We start from the raw sequence: 21572 nt of genomic DNA on the forward strand, positions 1-21572 counted from the left end.
AGTTTAAAAATTAGAGTGAATTGACCTGTTATAAAATTTAAAGGTAAGTATATGGGCAATGTCATAAGGTTTTTATTATATATTTTAATTTTAAAGCGAGTTATAATTATTTTAAAATTTTAAATTGATTATACATCTGAAAATACTCATAACTCGCTTTAAAATTGAAATATAATAAAATTACAATTTATTATGACATTGCCTAAATAATACTCTTACCTTTAAATTTTATAAGAGGTCAATTCACTCTAATTTTTAAACTAACGGAGCTAAACGTAATCTGCTGAGCGTAAAATTTGGTATGTTGCGCACTTGTAAGACGGAGACAACATGATTTTGCGGGTGACACGTTTTCTTAAATCATAAAGGTACATTAATCTATTATAATAAAATAAATTAAATATATAGTGTGCTCTACGATAAAGTAACATAAAACAATTCGATCGTATGACCTTGAATTTCATTTGAGTTTTTTTTACTGCATAAAGGACTTACCTAATATTAGGTACACCTGTTTTCGAAAAATTTAAAAAGTTTAAAAAAAACATACGAAATTACACAGAACATTGTAGAATTGTAGATGGACTATTATCTATACTTCAGCTATTTATAAATATATCGTATACGATAAAAAGTGCCAAAATATTTTGAAGAATATAAAATGTTTAATAGGTAAACGCTAATATAAATATTTTTAATAATTTTCAATTTGTACACTACAGTACTAGATACACATATACTGAATTACTAAGTATACCTAGTCATTTTTGAATTGTAACGAAAATGAAAAATTGATTTTTTCATAGAATGGTATTGCGTTAAAAATCATGTTTTTCCCCGTAAGTTTTTTTTTCAAATTATTTCCAAAAGTAGGTACAGTCAGTTTTTATTTTTGGCTAAAAAACCATAGTCAAAGTGGATATTTTAAGCTTTTTTACTATTGCATAGGAGGCGTCAGACACGCATAAAAAACCAACACATCATTGTAAAACCAATTCATTTATTGATTTATCGCTCAGATCAGAATCTAAATGTAGGTATAGACAATTAAAAATGTACGTAATAATTAATAAACCATAATAATTATTAAACTAGGTATATGTATAATAAACGTGGTTAATGTTTACATCGATATACTTGTTACTAATTGTTAATAAAAACATGATCCGCTGCTATTAATAAAAAATTGTATTCATACAAAAAAGACGTATATACATAAAATCTAACGCAAATTATATTAAAACCACATTATTGAAATTTTATTTTGAAAATAACAAAAATAATGGATTTTAAACTTTGTATTTAAATTGTATATTGTTGACTTCAGATGAGTCATCAATGTCGTTTTCTGTCAACCATTCACTCAAAAATGCTCTAATCGTCTCACGAGCATTTTTAAGCTGTGGAAGATCTGTAGGAGATGGAGGGTACATATTTGCACAATGAGCTGTCCCTATAGGGGAAAAAACGTAAATTAATTTAATATTAGAATAATATGTTATTTTTTACTTTTAGATATATGAGAAATAAATTTAATTATAATAATAATAATAATAATAATAATTACATATAGGTTGTTTTAAAAATTACCTTCAATATAAATTGCAACGTTGTTTTTTGTTTTTGTATGAGTAATGCCTAATGCATGCCACGGATCAACAGATCCATGAACATAAATTACCCGGTTTTCTTTTATGTTCAACTCACCGTACATCATATTGCTTCTTTTAATTGCATTATACAAAAGATCTAAATTATACCTAAAAAAAATAATTTACAAAGAGATAATTATTAAACATATTGTGCATAATTTAGTCATTATACTCATTTACGTATTTTGTATTGCATAGACCAGAGGTCTTCATACATTTTTACTCAAGGATGATATAAGTAAATCAAATACATTTTGCGGGTCTAAACATAGGTAGGTACTTTACATTTACGTTTTTTTGTTTTGTAGGAAAGCAATTATGAACATTCAATATTATATTAATAAATATAGGAAAATTATTACCTAACGTTTTATAACGATTAACAGAAACTCGTAATTTATGTCGCACGCTCGGCGAATTTGCTTAGGTTAAGGGGACTCTACACAGCCATTTGTGTTGTCTCCGTCTTACAAGTGAGTAACAACAAATTTAATGGAACATGATATTAAAAACATTACCTGTGTTGGTATGTGGGTTTATTACAATAATTTAATTGTTTAGCAAGTCATGCGTATATAATATAGCGTGAATTAAAAATGCTCATACAAACACAGAAAATGTTCTTACGACTTCTTAGGTACCATAAGCCCATCACGTTTCATATAATAGGTCGATTCACTCTAATTTTTAAACTAACAGAGTTAAACGTGATCTACTGAGCGTAAATTCGCTATGTTACGCACTTGTAAGAATGTAAGACAGAGACAACAAATATTATCTGCGTAGCGTCCTCTTAACAGAACACAGGGACCTTGAGTACCTACGAGAATATACATTATTGGTAGGTATAGCCAGCAGTTTTGTATCGCGAAGTAGAGACTAAATCGACTTACAGTCATATCTAAATTTAAGTATCATAAATAATTTGATTTACTAAAGGTATAATAACCTACCTAATAGATAAATTAATCATAATAATTCAATATTGTTTCAACTCGTACAAACCGATATAGGTACTCCGGTGAGGCGGTGAATTGTGATCTTAAATATACCACTCTTAAGAACAGGGTTACTCAGGTGATAGTGTACCTACTTTATAACATTATTACTATTTCAATAATGTAATAAACTTTATACTTTATACGTATTACGTTGCTGAATCGTGTTTGATAGTGTTAGTTTATGATCACAGCCCACAGGTCATACATTTCTAGGACCTGTAAGATATAACTTAGAAAACTTTATTTATATCGATTCAACAATCCAGTTCTCAAGAACAGTTCGTATAGTGGGAATCAGTGCCGTACCCAGGAATTTTTTTTTTTTGGGGGGGGGGCTTAATTATTTGCTAGGGTTAGGGTACTACTGGATTTTTACAATATAGTAGGTAAGTTGGTTCATTCTATCATATTTCAAAATATTGAATTCTAAGACCTCATAATATTTTTTTCGCTTTGCCACCAGTGAAGTTTTAACATAACAATTGTTATTCTTTGTCGTCAATTTAAGCTTGTATTTAAAAAAGAAGATATTTCAATGAATATCTATCTTAAACTTTTAGATTCTGAGCGAAGCAATGAATGTATTGATTTTACAATGATGTGTGTGTTTTTTTAATTTTTTTAATTTTTTTATTTTTGTGTCTGTCATCACCTTTTAGGACAGTAAAAGTGCTTGGATTTTCTTCAACAGTAACTTTTCTGATAGGAAAGTGAATCTAGTTGGTACTATGAGGGGGTCAAAAGTGAAAATTCCCAGTAGTTTTCAAAATCGACGTGAAAAACAAAAGAAAAATTAAGGAAAAACGGGAATTTTTACGCAAAATCGGTTTTTGAGAAAATCGATTTTGATTTTTGGTGTAACTCTAAAACAAATGACCGTAGAAAATGAAATTTTGATTGAATGTTTATATTAGCATTTTCTATACACCATAAAATTTTCCAAATATTTTGACTTATTTTGAGCTGTTTACGGACATTTTCAGTTTCCATTTTTTTTAGTTTTTTTTTCTACAAATATCAATAAAATTTTATTTGTAGGGTAAAAAAATTTGAAAATTTAATAGAAGGCTCCTAGGTTATTATATAAAGGCAGATGAAAAAAACTGAAAATCCTTAGTCACAGTTTTATTTATAAGCAGTTAAAGTTCAAATTTTGACAAAATACTGAAAAACCACGAAAATTAGCAAATTATATTGAGTTGAGAATTCATAAAAATTTTTCTTTTTAAATCTAAGATTTGAAAATGTAATATAAGATTACTCATAAGTTTGTCTACCTTTATCAAAAAGATAAATATCTACAAGAAACTTAAATTAAATTTTTATGAGCGTCTGAAATTTATATTTTTACAACATTTGATATTCACTCGATTTCTCATGTAACAATTTTCTTATTTTATTGTAATTATAAAACGAATGACTGTAGATACTTGAAAATTTCACTGAATGTTTATTATATTAACATTTTCTATACACCATAAAATTTTGAAAATATTTTGACTCTTTTTGAGCTATTTACGCCTTTACGGACATTGTCAGTTTTCAATTTTTTTAGTTTTTTTTCTATAAATATCAATAAAATTTTATCTGTTGAGTAAAAAAGCGTGAAAATTTAATATAAGGCTCCTGATATATTGTTCTAATAGCAGTTGAAAAATATTAAAAATACATATGCACAATTTTTTTTTATAAGCATTTAAAGTTCAAATTCTGACAACATTTATCAAATTTATAATTTATTAATTATTTTGTAGTTAAAAACGTATAAAATGTTTAACTTTTATGGCTAAGGATTTAAAATTTAGAACAAGGCTCCGCGTAAATAGGTTATATATAAATTACTTCATTCACAATAATATCATCAAATATACTTGGTAATATCATAAGCTGACTGACCGTTTTCGCTCAGAATCGTTTTTCTTTTACAATGATATTATATCATTGAATTCAAATTTAACCCCATCCATTACAGTGACCCACTTCTAACCTACTGTACAGCAGAGCGACATCCACTTATCCACCTTTTTTAATCATTAACTATAAAAATTGAACATTGTATAAGCTTTTAACTACAAAACCATCTTTAAATTTCCAATTTGATAGTTGACATTTATAGAAAAAAAAAAACTAAAAAAATTGGAATCTAAAAATGTCCGTAAACACCTCAAAACAAGTCAAAATATTTTGAAAATGTTTGAAAAATATATGGTGTAAAGAAAATGCTAATATAAACATTCAGTGAAAATTGTATATTGTATCTACGGTAAATTGTTTTAGAGTTTCACCAAAAACAAAAATCGATTTTGTAGAAAATCTACATTTTGCCTAAAAATTCCAGTTTTTCCTAATAGGAATCTATTCCAGAATATAAGCATATTACCTACCTATTGCAATACATTTTAAGACAATAATATATGTTCACTATAGTATGTTAAGTTTCTCTATAGAATATACCTATAGTGGCTATAGTTTTATAATACAAAACCAATACCTAGGTAACTATCATCATTACTTTCTAATCTATAATAGGTATAGGTAGGTATAATTAATACTATATATAATAAGAATTCAACACTAAAAACAACCTTCCTAATTAGGACCTAGCCTGAGTTCTTACAGATGCCTAGTTCTGTATCAGAGAAAAAAAAATAAGCACATTAACTAAATGATTACGATATTATATTATACGAACGATTGGATAATTATAAAAATAAATAAATATATAAGATATTCATTATTACTTATTATAGTTATTACATTTTACTACGCTAATTAAAAAACAACATAGTAACGTATTATTTCATTTACGAGATTATAAAAAAACATACCTATTGTTTTATACATTTCATGCATTATATTGAAATAATTCGTATTAAAATTAAAAGTTAAAACAAGGAAAAAATAACATGGTAGGTACGTATCATAATTTAATAGATTTCATAATCGGTCATCGGAAGATGGAAACAGTTACCACGAATCAATTTTTATTTAAAGGTTATCACTTATCACTTATCAGCTATTTTATATTTACTTCATTACCCGATCCAAATACAAAAATATAAATTATGTTTGTTTGCTACATATTTTATAATGTTATGTAGTTAAAACAATATAGGCATTGTTATATAACTGGAAAATAAAATGAAAATAATAAATCCTATATAGACTATGCAGTGTTAGACATTTCAGATAAAAAATAATAAATACCTACCTACTTTTCTACCATCTGGACTCTGAACGTCTGATACAGTGATACATATACCTTAATACCTATATATTATTACATACTTGAATGTACAGGTACAAGTTACAACTTATAATCAAAGTTACATTTACTTAGATGAAAACACAAATACATTTTTAATTGTTAATATATAGGTATAGATATAGGTTATAGGGGTACCTATATATCAGTTAGATAGGACGAGGAACCTATCTTACAACGAAATATGAATATATAGTTATATGCATAAGTATATTTTTGTAAAATGTTTACTAAAATGCTGATGAAAATGTATTTTAATAAGTATAATCAGATTGATTTAACTAGGTACCCCTCTAAGAACTATTCTTAATTTCACTACTGCAGGTGCTTAGACTCTGACAATCTGTATTTAAATATTCACATAATTTATGGCGGGATACACTTTGATAACCCACCAGTATCTGATGAAGGGGGAAGACCCCCCTCCCACTATATGTTACAGTTGTGGCGTACCCCTCAGGATCAAACACTTCGTAACTGAATGTCTTACATTCGAATAGGAGAAACGACGAGAAGCTGGAATATCCAACATTCTGTCAGGCCCGGACCTGCACCTAAGTTTAATTTAATTAATCGTTTATAATTTGTATATTATATAATATGTTCTCAATGTAAATTAAGTTAAAGACAGTGTTAATGTATTTTAAATTAAATTTAGCCAATGACCATATAGCCACTGAAGCTTTATTTAATAAAAAAAATTATTAATTCCGTGGAATATATATTTTGGCCTACGTGACGACACTCTGACACAGCTTAAGTTGTCAAAACCAGGATGTAAAGTGTTAAGCCTATTATGGTTTTCAGTAGCCATTAATCAGTAATGATCCTATACGCATTGATTTAATATTTTTTTATTACTAGCAACTAGCTGTATTACCCGACTTCACCTGGTAAAAAATGAACAGTTATAAAATACGATACTCTGTGCGTTTTAGTTTTAGTGTACCTACCTTAGTTTACGTGCATGTCAGTGAAGGTATACCTAACTATCCAAAAACATTTTACATTTTACATTTCACATTTTAGCCACAACCATACACATACATATTCTTAAGCCTTTTACTCATGTAGAACCTTTTTACTAGAGACCCCGCCCCTCAGCTCCCTAGCATAGTAGCATATTTATGTTATTGAGAATATTGCAACCCCTATTTCAGTCAAATCATGTACCTACCTAGTACCTACTTCATAAAACTATAATCAATTGGGCACTCACGAATTGCCTCCCATCTGACCCTCAAATTAACTCCTCTTAATTTTGTTTAAAAAGGTAACTCGAATTGCCTCCCGATTTCAAAAATAGTATTCACTTGAATTGCCTCCTATTTTAGTCTTTAGGTAATGACGCTCTTGCTACCTCCGATAGCTATAGCCTATAGTTAATCGATTTCTAACCTTATATTATAGGAAATATTAATAAATTAAATAAATTGAATAAATTGAGTCAATGTCGATTGATTTAATTTATATTAAGGTTAATAAATATTTAAATAAATAGACTGATTCAAAACTATCAGAATAAAAATTGTATATAACATATAATATATTCGTGTATATATATTCGTATGTATATATATCGTCTTTTTGTGTAATTTGTTATTAATTTGTATTGCATACGACATAAAATATTTCCCACCATCTTTAGAGATTTTGTGTACCTATTTCAATATGTATACAAAATATTATCAATAAATAAACTTACAACTTTCCAAAAATATCAGAGCACATATCAATGAAAAATGTAGCTGGAAACTTATTACCAAACGCATGATCTTCTTGACTGGATGTTTGATAAAAGCCAAACTCTGTACAAGTTTGGTATGTCCATTGTCGACCTATATATGTACAATGAAAATATAAGTAGGTACTTTTAAATTATAATAATATACTATACTTTTGACACCTATATACATAAACATATTTACTCTGGTGTTAATAATTGATAACAGTTTAAAATTGTTATTTAATGTTTGCAATGTCGTAGGGTTAAGGTAAACCTTAAAGAATTAAGCCCCCCCCCCCAAAAAAAAATAAAAAAAATAAAAAAGATCTAAATTGGAAATTGTATCTTCTCCATTCAATCAGCTTTGTAACATTAAAATACATAAGACATAGCTCACAGTGGTTTTCAAAAGCGTCGTGAAAAAACAAATAAAAATTAAGGAAAAATAAAGAATCTTACGCAAAATAAATTTTCGACAAAATAGATTTAGTTTTTTGGTGTAAGTAAAAAACTAATGATCATAGATACTTTTAATTTTCATCGGATGTTTATACTACCATTTTCTATATACCATTACATTTTCAAAATATGTTGACTCTTTTTGAACTATTTATAGGCATAAGAAAATATAAATTTTTATAAGGTAGTTTTTTAAAATTATTATTGATAAAAATTTTTTGCTCGGTCAATATACAAAAACATTTAATACATGAGGTTTTTCATAAGTTATTGATAATGAAAATAAAAAAAAAGTTGAGTGTAAACCCGAAAGAAAAGTTTAAAGAACGTCTGAAATTAGAATTATGATAAAATTCGTCAAAATTACGAAAATTTGCAAGTAATTTTAACAAGGCTGGGCATTAACGAGTTAAAAAGTTCAAGTTAAGTTTAAAAGTAAATTTTATTTTACCTTTTTAACTTAACTAGTTACTTTTGGCTTTTTATTAACTTGACTGTTAACTTACTAAATTTCTTTCTTAATTAACGTGAAATTAACGAGTTAATTTTTTATTTTAAGAAGTAAGTTAAGTTCATTTATTTTGTTTTTAATTTTATAATATTTCACTATTTCAGTCTATTTCGTTTTCATGACAAAAAATATGTATCGTAAATTGTTTAAAGTTAAAAATGTATATCATTCAAATCTAACTTATATGGAAATACTGTATGAAGTAATTAACACTATATACTATAATTTAGTTTTGGGTTGGAAAAAAATTAAGTACATTAGCGTTGTATAAACAAATTAACTTTTTTTTAACTTAATAAAAAGATAACAAAAAGTGTATATTAACTTTTAACTTAACTGAGTTAACCTAGAGTTAAATTAACTTTTAACTTTTAACTTTTTGTTGTTGGTGCATATTAACTTAACTTAAGTGAGTTAAAAAAAATCATTAACTTGCCCAGTCTTGAATTTTAAGTTAGAAATTCACAAAAAAGATTTCTCATAAGTTTTTCTACCTTAACAAAAAAAAAGTTTACCAGAAAGTCAAGCTAATTTCTTATGAGCGTTTGAGGTTTAAATTTTTCGTCATTGGATTTTCAGCCGTAAATTAACGAATTCTATCGAACGATTTTCTTATTTCGTTGTAATTTAAAAACGAATAACCACCTATTTTCTATAGGTTTTTTTCTATTAATGTCAATACATATTGTTCGTTGTGTCAAAAAGCTTGAAATTTCATACATGGTTCATCATATTTTGTTATAATAACAGTTAAAAAAATATTAAAGATACATATGCACGATTTTTTTTTAAAAAACATTGAAATTAAAAAAATTGACAAATTTTGTTAAAATCTAGAAAATTTGCAAATTATTAATTATTGTATATAGTTACAAATGTATACATTTTCCAGTGTTATATCTAAGGATTGATACTGTCACTAAAAAATCTTAAGAAATATTTAAACACTACTTTTTTATTGCTATTTTAAGTTAAATTTTGGACGAAATTAGATATTTTGATATTTAAACAAAGAATAACGATCTTAATTATTTTGTTGTAATTTTAAAACATTATAATATAGGCTGACCGCTCCGCTCAGATTTGTTTTTCGTGAATGAAAGTATATCATTGAATTCAAATTTAACACCATCCATTACAGTAATCCCCTTGTAATCTACTGACCACCAGAGTGGTATCCACCTTTTTACGTGTAATTTTTTTTAAGTTTAAAATACTTTAAATTGAGATTAAGGAATAAAAAAAGTTAATATTATAACTTCACTAGTAGCCAGAAAAATATTATAAGAGTGTTTGAAATTTCTAATCATTATTCTTAAATATGAACAAATTTTTTTTATTGTAATAAGCCGATAGCATACCTAACAATAAAATCCCTAGAAAAAATCCTGGCTACGGCACTAGTTGTCTGACTTATTGTCAATTGGCTCAATCGTTTAGTATTGTAAATTCAAAATTGGTTGTACATACTATTTTAATTATTATAAATTATTCGGTATTTAATACATTAATACTATAGCGTAGGTATAAATGTATAATATTACCTAAGTCTATATTTCTAAGACCATTTATAGTATACTAACCTCCTGCTGCTGAATCACTATTCCAACTTGTATTTAAATAAGAATCGATCATCTTGGTATATACGTGTTGTGTACAAGTTAAATCATTGATGGATAATAGCTTGCTATTAACATCTGCATATCTGTCTAACTAATAAAAAAAATAAATATTGAAAATGAGCTTAGATATATAGTATACTTAATAGTACTATGCCACTATATGCCTACCTATACTTTACCACTACTATTTTAAGTTGTGACATTGTCCATTAAGTATAAATAGAAAGGTTATACTACACCAGTGTATATAGTGTTTTGCAGGGGTTAGGGGAATCTTTAGAGTTCAGGCTATTACTTATTAGTGATCAGGGTTTCGGTACCGGAACTTACTGCATGGAAATAATATTTAAAAGTTCTATATCTGATTTAATTTCCTTAACAATAATACTTTGGGGATCTGGTTCTGATTTTAAAAAAAATACATAAAAGTCAACATTTTCCCGGCATTGCGTTTAATGTAAAACGATGAGTGATCATATTTACTGATATAGGTATTAATATATATTATAATACATTAATACCTAGATACTTAATGTAATAATGTCTCAATGGTTATATTATGTTACAAGTAATATATAAATTAAACCTATATTTTTATTTTAGGTAGTAAACGTGGTAAATATAAGTAAAAAACAAAGCATTATTTTATATTTAGAATGTAATTGTATTAACGTATTATATAATACATTTGTAAAAATTTGTATAGACCCTTGCGACACTTCCCTATATTGTATAAAATTACGTTTAATATCTTAATTGCTTTGCTTAGAATCTAAAAATTAATGTCAGGCGCCTACACATTATAAATTAAATACTTACTGGAGTTGTTTTTGATTTGTTGACCATTATATCACATAAAGTTTCTAATGTTACTAAAGATCGTTCAAAGTTTTCATAAAATCTATTGTCCTTATTGTATTGTACAATGTCAGCAAAATTTCCGGCTAAAGTCTCGAACAAGTTCGCTACGTCATTTTTTGTGTTTATATCCAAGGGATCGCATAATCTGAATAATAACGATGAAGTCTAAGCTTTAGGTACCTATATGTGTTAAAATTGGTTTCATTTTTAATATGAATATTACTTGAATTTTTTTTCAATTAATTTTGCTCCTTTGGTTGTTTTAATTTGGCTATCGATCATTTGATTTGCTTCTTTTATTTGTGATACACATTCCGGTGAATACGTTGCTAATGCATTTTCAACCACTTTAAAATATTCTATGAAAATAAAAGTACAGGCACGAAATAGAAATTAAATTATTTAGTTCCTAATCAAGTATTGATATTGATTGTTCCTGAATTCATAAAATTTAAGTGATTTAACAATTAATTATAATTATAATTTATTATCATTAAGTCATTAACCTATAGCTGGGGTGCAATAGTGAAATTCACTCGTAATATTTAGCTGTTTAAAATTGTGTTCTTAATCTAGGTATATATTTCGTAATATTATTACAACTGCAGTTATTAGATTAACCTTAATTATAGAACAATTTAAGTTAATATTTTTAATTCAAACATCTCGAACCAATTGTCAAATACATATTATATAGTTCGAGCAAAATAATGTTCGAAGTATTTCAGGACCACTGTAGATAATTATTTGTTTTTGTTTTTGAGTAGACAACTTTCAAATATTATTTATTTATTTCCAATAGGCAGACAGTTTTAGCACATAAATATTTATTAATTTAAGAATATATTTAATTTAAGTTCAAAAAATCAAAAAAATCTCATTACATGTACCTACAATATTGATCTCAAGAAAAAAATTGAATTCAAGTACGTGAAAATTTAAATTAAACCCATCCTTTGTATGTTCAGTATTTGTTATAACATACCTTTGAAATCTATTTTTGCCAGTAAAGGACCACTTGAAGACACTGCAGCGTACACTAGATGTGGGAATTTCATTCTCAACCATGCAGCCAAAGATCCTGGGTACGATCCTCCAAATGCTACCCATTTAGCAGTAGCTGGAATATCGTAATTTGTTCGAATATTGACAATGAATTCAGCCAAATCCGTTAAAGCTTGTTCACTACTCAAGTATATTAAATTTTTTGTACTCATATCTCTAAAATTTAAAATAATAGTTATATTGAGTAATTAAAAAAAAAATGTTTAAATTAACGCCTATAGGCATCTATTACAAAGAAAATACTATTTGTAAAGTATTGCTTAAATTTTTTACATAAAACATTGATATTAATTTAATAAATAAAATATGATTTCGGTATAATTTTTATCTAATTAAAAGAAACATGCTAGGTACTTTAATATATATTTTATATAATTATATCAAATTCATTGTTATTTAAAATTAATATGCTTGAATACATATTTTATGATTAAAACAGTATATTATAATATAGTAATAGCATTGATTATAAATAGTATTTATAATCAATGGTAGTAGCTAATAATATGACGTAGGTAAGTAAATGGTATATTCATATTTCATTGTAACGATATTTAATACAATTCTTACTCTGTTGGATGGCTTTTTCCGTAATATCGATGTTCTAATTGCAAACATAAAGCATTAAATTCTTTAGCATAATCTATCCAAGCCCCGCTATACATCCATTTGGCTGAAATTGGACCTTCTCCTCCTATCATCAAAAACACAGGGCCATCCTTCTTGTAATACTTCTGATTTACTTGATATCTCTTAAAAAATGTTACATTGAATTTCAATTCACGTAAAATATAACACATAGAAAGATAATTATATAGATACACATTTTAAGTAAGCTAATGTACCTGTTTCCATGTTCTATTATCAGTAGGATTAAAGTGATCCAGTTTTTGCACAAACCATTTGTCTTCAGTGTCGATCACATTTTTAGTTAACGGTGAATTTGGTTCACCTAAACCCACACGTAATTTTTTTAAACTGTATGATGGAGAATTCCACAGAACGCCACACAAAAATACACAAAATATGAATTTCATTTTTCAAAAAAAAATTTATGATCTGTAAATAAAAAATAAAATAATTTTAGACTCTGAACGGAGTGGTGAATGTATTGATTTTACAATGATATGTTTTTTATTTTTAAATTTTTATTTTTGTGTCTGTCATCACCACCGTTTGGGGCACTAGAACTGCTTCGATTTTCTTCAACAGTCTCTTGTTCGATGGGAAAGTGAATCTAGTAACTCTAAAACAAATGTCCGTAAATACATGACATTTTCCTGGTTGCTTATATTTTCATTTTCTGTACACCATAACATTATTTTTCAAAATATTTTGACTTAATTTGAGCTGTTAACGTACATTTTGTAATATAATTACAACCTATAAATGTCAATAAAATTTTATTTATTGGGTAGAAAAGCTTGAAAAATTAATACAAGGCTCCTAAAATATTGTTACAATGGTAGTTGAAAATATTAAAAATAGTATAAATACATATAAACGAAGAATAACATATTACATAGTTACTTTATTGTAATTTAAAAACATTTTCCGTGGTGACTTAAAACATTTACGTACCTATATTACGTATAATATGTTAATATGTTTTACTATCCAGCGCGACGGTAGTGGCGCGAAGCTAAGTAAAAAAAGGTGGATAAGTGGATGTCACTCTGCTGTACAGTAGGTTACAAGTGGGTCACTTTAATAGATGGTGTTAAATTTGAAACAATAACCTAGGCGCCTTCTATTAAATTTTCAAGCTTTTTTACTCAACAGATAAAATTTTATTGATATTTATAGAAAAAAAAACTAAAAAAATTGAAAACTCACAATGGCCGTAAACAGCTCAAAAAGTGTCAAAATATTTTGTAAATTTTATGGTGTATAGAAAATGCTTATATAAACATTCAGTCAAAATTTCATATATTTTTACTTTTGACCCCCCAAAGTACCAACTAGATTCACTTTCCTATCAGAAAAGTTACTATTGAAGAAAATCCAAGCACTTTTACTGTCCTAAAAGGTGATGACAGACACAAAAATAAAAAAAATAAAAAAAAACACACATCATTGTAAAATCAATACATTCATCGCATCGCCCAGAATCTAAAAAATAGCGGAGTAGCCACTAATAACAGGACACCGAGTTTTAACTTTGAAAAATCGTCCTAATTTATGTCAATTCTTTGCCAAGCTCTACAGGGCAAACGGCTGAACATATAAAGTAGTATGAGGTATCAATCGATCAGATATATTGTGCAGGTGGGAATAGAGGAATTCGCTAGCAGATTGGTTAGATAGTTTGTAAGTTATAAGCAAAAATGTTCAAATACTTTTGCGTACGGAACAGTGGGGATTGATAAGCGGTGGGTCGGGGAACGAAAATATCGTAAATATCCCCCGACCCGCCGCTTATCCATTCCCACTACTATCATCGCGGCGGCGGCAGCGACGATGTACTACGACGACTCACGGACGATATTATTACTCAATGGTGACAACTGACAATTGCAAAAACAAACCATTTCGTGACTTGCACTCGATTGTTCGCGACGTGTTAATACTTATATTATTATTTCCTTCTATATTACTATTAGGAGGCGGTTATTAAAGATTATTATTATTATTATAGAATACCATATAATTAACACATAAACATTAAAAAGGTGGATAAGTGGATGTCGCTCTGCTGTACAGTAGGTTAGAAGTGGGTCACTGTAATGGATGGTGTTAAATCTGAATTCAATGATATAATATCATTGTATACAAAAAACGATTCTGAGCGAAAACGGTCAGTCAGCCTATGATATTACCAAGTATATTTGATGATATTATTGTGAATAAAGTAATTTATATATAACCTATTTACGTGGAGCCTTGTTTTAAATTTTCAATCCTTAGCCATGAAAGTTAAACATTTTATACATTTTTAACCACAAAATAATTAATAAATTATAAATTTGATAAATGTTGTCAAAATTTGAACTTTAAATGCTTATAAAAAAAATTGTGCATATGTATTTTTAATATTTTTTAACTACTATTAGAATGATATATCAGGAGCCTTATATTAAACTTTCACGCTTTTTTACTCAACAAATAAAATTTTATTGATATTTATAGAAAAAAAAAATAAAAAAATTGGAAACTGACAATGTCCGTAAACAGCTCAAAAAAAGTCAAAATATTTTATGGTGTATAGAAATTGCTAATATAAACATTCGGTGAAATTTTCAAGTATCTACAGTCATACGTTTTTTAATTAAAACAAAATAAGAAAATCGTTACATGAGAAATCGAGTGAATATCCAATGTTGTAAAAATATGAACATAAAAATTTAAAACGCTCATAAAAATTTAATTTAAGTTTCTTCTAGACATTTTTTTTTTGATAAAGGTAGACAAACTTATGAGTAATCTTATATTACATTTTCAAATCTTAGATTTAAAAAAAAAATTTTTATGTATTCTCAACTCATAATAATTTGCTAATTTTCGTGATTTTTCCGTATTTTGTCAAAATCTGAACTTTAAATGCTTATAAATAAAAACTGTGACTAAGGATTTTTAATTTTTTTCATCTGCCTTTGAAACAATAACCTAGGAGCCTTCTATTAAATTTTCAAGCTTTTTTACTCAACAGATAAAATTTTATTGATATTTATAGAAAAAAAAACTAAGAAAAATTGAAAACTGACAATGTTCGTAAACAGCTCAAAAAGAGTCAAAATATTTTCAAAATCTTATGGTGTATAGAACATGCTAATATAAACATTCAGTCAAAATGTCATGTCCCTACGGTCATTTGTTTTAGAGTTACACCAAAAATCAAAATCGATTTTCTCAAAAACCGATTTTGCGTAAAAATTCCCGTTTTTCCTTAATTTTTCTTTTGTTTTTCACGTCGATTTTGAAAACTACTGGGAATTTTCACTTTTGACCCCCTCATAGTACCAACTAGATTCACTTTCCTATCAGAAAAGTTACTGTTGAAGAAAATCCAAGCACTTTTACTGTCCTAAAAGGTGATGACAGACACAAAAAAAATAAAATAAAAAAAAAACACACATCATTGTAAAATCAATATATTCATCGCTTCGCTCAGAATCTAAAATAATTGATATCACACCAAAAACACTTCGATCAATTGTAATGTTAAATACTTAGTCAACATATTGTTGATACATTATTAATTACTGTAAATACTGTAGTGGTTACTTAATTGTATTTATTTAAGTATACTTCTACGTCCTGCCAAATAGTTAAACATAATATGTTGACTAAGTATTTAACATTACAATTGATCTTATTTGTCATCATAGGTATTTGTAATATTATAAAATGGCATTTTACTTAATTTCCATATTATATCAGGTCTTTTAAAGATTTAATCATTACTAAATTTTTTTTTTTTAACTCAGCTTTTTTTTTACACGGAGTTATAACGAAGTGTTTTTGGTGTGATATATTATACACAATAACATTTTCAGAATATTTAGATTAATTTTAAGCTACATATTTCCAATTTTGCAATTTTTATCATGAAATTATTCTGTATTCACGCAGCATATTTTATGGTAAGGTTGTGGTATTGACCAAAAATAATAGCAGGGCTATAATAGTATATAAAATATATACGCTATTATAATAATTGAATATTCATAATATAATAAATCTAATGTTTTCTACAAAATTTAAATCAATCAATGTAATTACCACCTATACTAGTAAAATAAAATACTTTATTATAGCAATATCAAAAAACTTATATTATTAAAATGTAATATATTTAATATACTAATTAGGCTAATAGACCGTCTCCGTTCAGAATTATTTTTCGTATACAATAAAATTTTTTTTAAAACATATTTTAATGATCATTTTATGATAGAAAAATGTTGATATTCTTCTGGGTGGGATTGTATCCTATGGTAACACGTTTACTTTTGTTATTTCCTGATGACCATATCACAAACATTTTCCAATATATCTAGGTAATTAGCCAAATTAAAAAAACAAATATTATTTGTCTTTATTTTTAATTCACGGACCAAATGTAATTTAAAATGTTAGGCACCTAAATTATTAAAAATAAAATTGCCTTGTGCATTTTGAAACGCATGTGATATTTCGTATTTTTGATGAATTTAAGTTTTCTAGTTGGATTTATTGATGTTTGATGAGAGAAGGTATTAAACTGTGAAATCAATACTATTTATTTGCAAAATTTTAGGGATCACAATCTAATTCTTTCAAATCTTTTAATTTTCTTTTCATTGCTCCCTTTAAATATTTGTAAGATAATTATTAAACCAACAAATAGATGTTATTACCTATAATATGACTCATATATCTACGTCAATTCACCATGCAAGATAATAATATGCCGTATCGAATATTACCTATATTTATAGTATATTATCGGCAATGTACGGCCGTCATTATTTTTTGGGGAAAAAGCATTTTATAATTTATAACCCACCAAAATAGCCAAGCAAAATCCAAATACCACGCGAGTTCTAATTCTAACCAGTGATTATCACTATTTACTTATTAGCGTTATCGTAGTTCGAAGGGCTACCACACGATCGAGCATAAAACAACTTTTTTGCAACACGATTGTGCAAATTTGCCAGCGTATCAAAGGATATAGGAATACAAAAGAAAACCTACACTATTGAGCATAAACAACTCTGCAATGTTGCTATTTTCAATTTTCAACTACCTGCAGGTACATGTATTATACAAAAAATATTTATTTAAATACAACTATAATAACTCAAAATATTGTACGAATTAAAAAAAATAGCATGATTTCACAGTAAATATAATAGTCACATTTCATAAATCTGTTTATCGAACACTGATATACTATTTCTATAATAATTTTGAAATTGCATCTTAATTATCTTATATTTTCCCCCAATGTTAAATGTTTAAAACGTCGTAGTATGGATAAAACTAATATTTATTGCTCCGAAACAAATTTATTAAACAATGACATTGTCTATAAAGCTGGGCTCAGTTCGTAGCTTGCCCAAGCTGCTCAGCTCACAGCTTGCAGCTCGCTTAAGTTTGGTATCATAATAATAATGATAAATACGTGAAAATAATAAATTACAAAATTTCGGCAACGTGAATGTCGCAAACATATTCTATTCTCAATCGTGTTGCTAAATATAATAAAATATGAACTAAACTTTTTTATACGGTTTCAGTCAACATTTTATTTATCCCAAATTATGATAAATATGTACACACTACTAATTTTGTTTGGCTGTTGTTGGTGAGCCCCTCTTTCGATTGGTCCCAGTACAAATATCCCATATGTCCTTACACAAACATGACACTGCATATACCTACGTCATACATTGACCCTTATAATCTATATATTTTTAAAACCAGAACCTTTTAATGAAAACATTTAGTACCAGGATCAGAACCGGAGGTTAGGTCCCATTTTCGCCATTTCATTTTACAGAATTTTTTCTTAATGTGCTAAAATTAATTAAAGTTCAATTTTTAAGAAATTACATTATTGAATTAGGTATATAAAACCGTTTTCAATCAATACAAAATACAACTGCATACATAAGATTAATTACCCATTGGCCATAATGATAAATTAATTAAAATCATAAATAAAAAACAATTAAAAATAAAATCACAAGTAAATTGGATTATTAGGTAGGTTACTATACTATACTAGTTATAATTTATAATAAACCAGATTCATTTAAATTTGTTTATACATTTATATCTATAGTATGTAGATTGTAGGTACCTACTATGTTTTATGAGTAGATATGATATCTGTGATATGTATATTAAATAATTGAGGTTACATTTTAAATTATTTTTTTGTTATAATGAGTGGTTAACATTAGGTATAGACATACCTATTTAGTATAATATAAAATAATATGTAATATAATCCCTAATAAGGCCAGATTACATTCCATGTATACATATATTGTAAAACCACATATATCATAGGTATAGTTGTTACTTGTTAGTATACCTATATTTGTTGATAGTAAATAGGTAGGTATCTAAGTAAGTAGTAATATGTATAATGTGTATTAGATAATGAATTAATTATGATACCTAGCAACTTTGAACCACAACAGAGGCGCCCGCAGAGAGGTGCCAGTGAGTGCCATTGCACCTACTGGAATTTTTTTAATGAACAAAAAAATCAGTGTATACTAATGTAAATATATGATTACCTGTGTATGTATAAGATAAATTTAATATTGCACCCGCTGAGCTGATTTTCTGCGGGCGCCCCTGAACTATAGTTTCCTAATATAGTATACATATATAGGTACTAAATAGTATGATAGTGATATGATATTTTATTAGATTGTTAAATTATTTTTATGGCAGTAATATTTTATTGATGTTCAAAAGCACAGCAAGTATAGTATATGTTATAAACGATTATACTTACTTGTAATTCGTATTGTAATAGCAGGTATTAAATAAATTGTGCACCTCTGAATTGTTTGGAAACACTACACAACGATTCACTCAAATAATTGTTACGAAAAAAAATCACGAAAAATAAATACGGTCTGATTTAATATAACTAATGCGTTATTACGTTATTTTGTTCTAAATAATATTGTTTGTTTTAACCGTATTTTTCGAAACACTACATCAATTGTAAAAATGCAACAACCTCGCGTATTTGAAGCCTGTAGGTATTCATAAAACAACTGGAATAGTGTTCATCGCGATGCCGTAATCGCAATGACAGAATGCTTATTGACTAACAAAAATAAAGCTATTTCCCCCTCTCGAATACTTAAATAAATTGCCGCCCATTATAAATATATACCTAAATATATATATATATATTGCTTGTCGTTCATGTTATCGCTTGTACAGTCTACACAGTCCAATAATTAGATATAATGATATGTTTAAATAATATGTTTATAATATATTCTATATAGAATACGAATCAAATATATAATAGGTACCTGTTTTATGTTTAAAAATTTAAAATTGTTTTGATTTTTGACGTATTAATTATATCATCTTACCTATATTACCATTTATCGTGTACCTAGTACTATTTGTAGTTATAGGTATAATAACGTACCTACCTGTATAAATAGATGGAAACTATTACTTATTAATTATTATTCACTTGAATCACGATTTGAATTCTAATACAATTTATTCGCGGTAGGTTATTTTAATATTTATTTTGATCATAGATCATGTAGGCAAAGGCAATAGAACTTATATCTTATTAATAAAATAGAAGTAATGAATAATAAAAAATTAAGTTGAAGGTGACTTATGTTAAATTTTTAGGGGGGGGGGGGGGAGGGGGCTAGAATAGTCGAAAGTAATGTGACCCGCAGATTATTGAACAATGAACAGCGAACTTAATTCAATAAGTAGGTACCTAATCATAAAAATGTGGAAAACAAATCTGCATTTTTCCTTACTATCATTATATCATCCAACCATTCATTGTCACAACTCGTAACCATATTATAATATTCTATGTCCGCAGACCGCAGTCGCAACTATTTAGATTTTAGATTCTGAGCGGAGCGATGAATCATGAATGTATTGATTTTACAAAGATGTATTTTTTAGATTCTGAGCGAAGCGATGAATGTATTGATGTGTGTTTTTTTTTAATTTTTTAATTTTTTTTTTATTTTTGTGTCTGTCATCACCTTTTAGGACAGTAAAAGTGCTTGGATTTTCTTCAACAGTAACTTTTCTGATAGGAAAGTGAATCGAGTTGGTACTTTGGGGGGTCAAAAATTAAAATTTCCCAGTAGTTTTCACAAGCGACGTGAAAAACAAAAGAAAAATTAAGGAAAAACGAGAATTTTTAACTAGTTTTTATACTAGTTGACACCGTGCAATTTGTTAGTGTAAAATGCGAATTTTTAAAAATCCTTTATTAACGAGTTACTTTATTAAACTGATACAGTAGATACTGTCAAATTTCATATAAATTTTAAATCTGCTATCATAGTTTAGGCTCTAATAGTCTAGTACAGTAGCACGTTGATAAATCGTAGGACAAGTTCGCTTATACATAATAATCTATATATTATATAGATTGGAAAATAACTACCTCGGAAATATAATTTTCTGGAAAATATTCTATTGAAATAAATATTGTTGTAACTATAAAATACTGTACAAATTTTGTCGGAATTGTATTTTACCAGAGACTTATTCAAGCTTATACGACATTGGATATCTATTCAAAAGTAAGTACTTACTTACCTATAATTGGAAATTTGTGTTCGTAAACAGTTCAAAACGAATCAATCATTTTTGAAAATTTTATCATGTTTAATGAAAATGCTAATATAAACAACCATTGAAAATTTTATGTACCTACCTACGGTCATTCGTTTTAG

General features: G+C 27.2%; 1 protein-coding gene across 1 annotated transcript; it reads right to left on the minus strand.

Annotated features, from left to right (window-relative positions):
- Positions 1-980: 980 nt before the first annotated feature.
- Positions 981-19919, minus strand: LOC132936491 (putative serine protease K12H4.7). Its single transcript, XM_061003226.1, has 10 exons — positions 19622-19919; positions 13008-13221; positions 12733-12914; positions 12083-12318; positions 11321-11456; positions 11056-11242; positions 10198-10327; positions 7624-7756; positions 1591-1760; positions 981-1453 (listed from the first exon to the last, which is right to left on the minus strand). The coding sequence occupies exons 2-10, from the start codon at positions 13197-13199 to the stop codon at positions 1290-1292; spliced, it is 1530 nt and encodes a 509-aa protein (XP_060859209.1). The 5' UTR covers positions 13200-13221; positions 19622-19919; the 3' UTR covers positions 981-1289.
- Between the last annotated feature and the right edge of the window lie 1653 nt (positions 19920-21572).

The sequence above is a fragment of the Metopolophium dirhodum genome, chromosome 1 (assembly GCF_019925205.1).
Source record: "Metopolophium dirhodum isolate CAU chromosome 1, ASM1992520v1, whole genome shotgun sequence".
NCBI classification, from domain to species: Eukaryota; Metazoa; Arthropoda; class Insecta; order Hemiptera; family Aphididae; genus Metopolophium; species Metopolophium dirhodum.

What these genes read in the sequence shown, in the direction of transcription:
- LOC132936491 (XM_061003226.1), bottom strand. Translation starts at nt 13,199, where the DNA reads ATGAAATTCATATTTTGTGTATTTTTGTGTGGCGTTCTGTGGAATTCT. An exon ending in TAGTGATTCAGCAGCAGGAG is followed by an intron (nt 7,757 to 10,197) that starts GTTAGTATACTA and finishes GTACATATATAG; the next exon opens with GTCGACAATGGACATACCAA. An exon ending in CGTTGCAATTTATATTGAAG is followed by an intron (nt 1,454 to 1,590) that starts GTAATTTTTAAA and finishes TTTCCCCTATAG; the next exon opens with GGACAGCTCATTGTGCAAAT.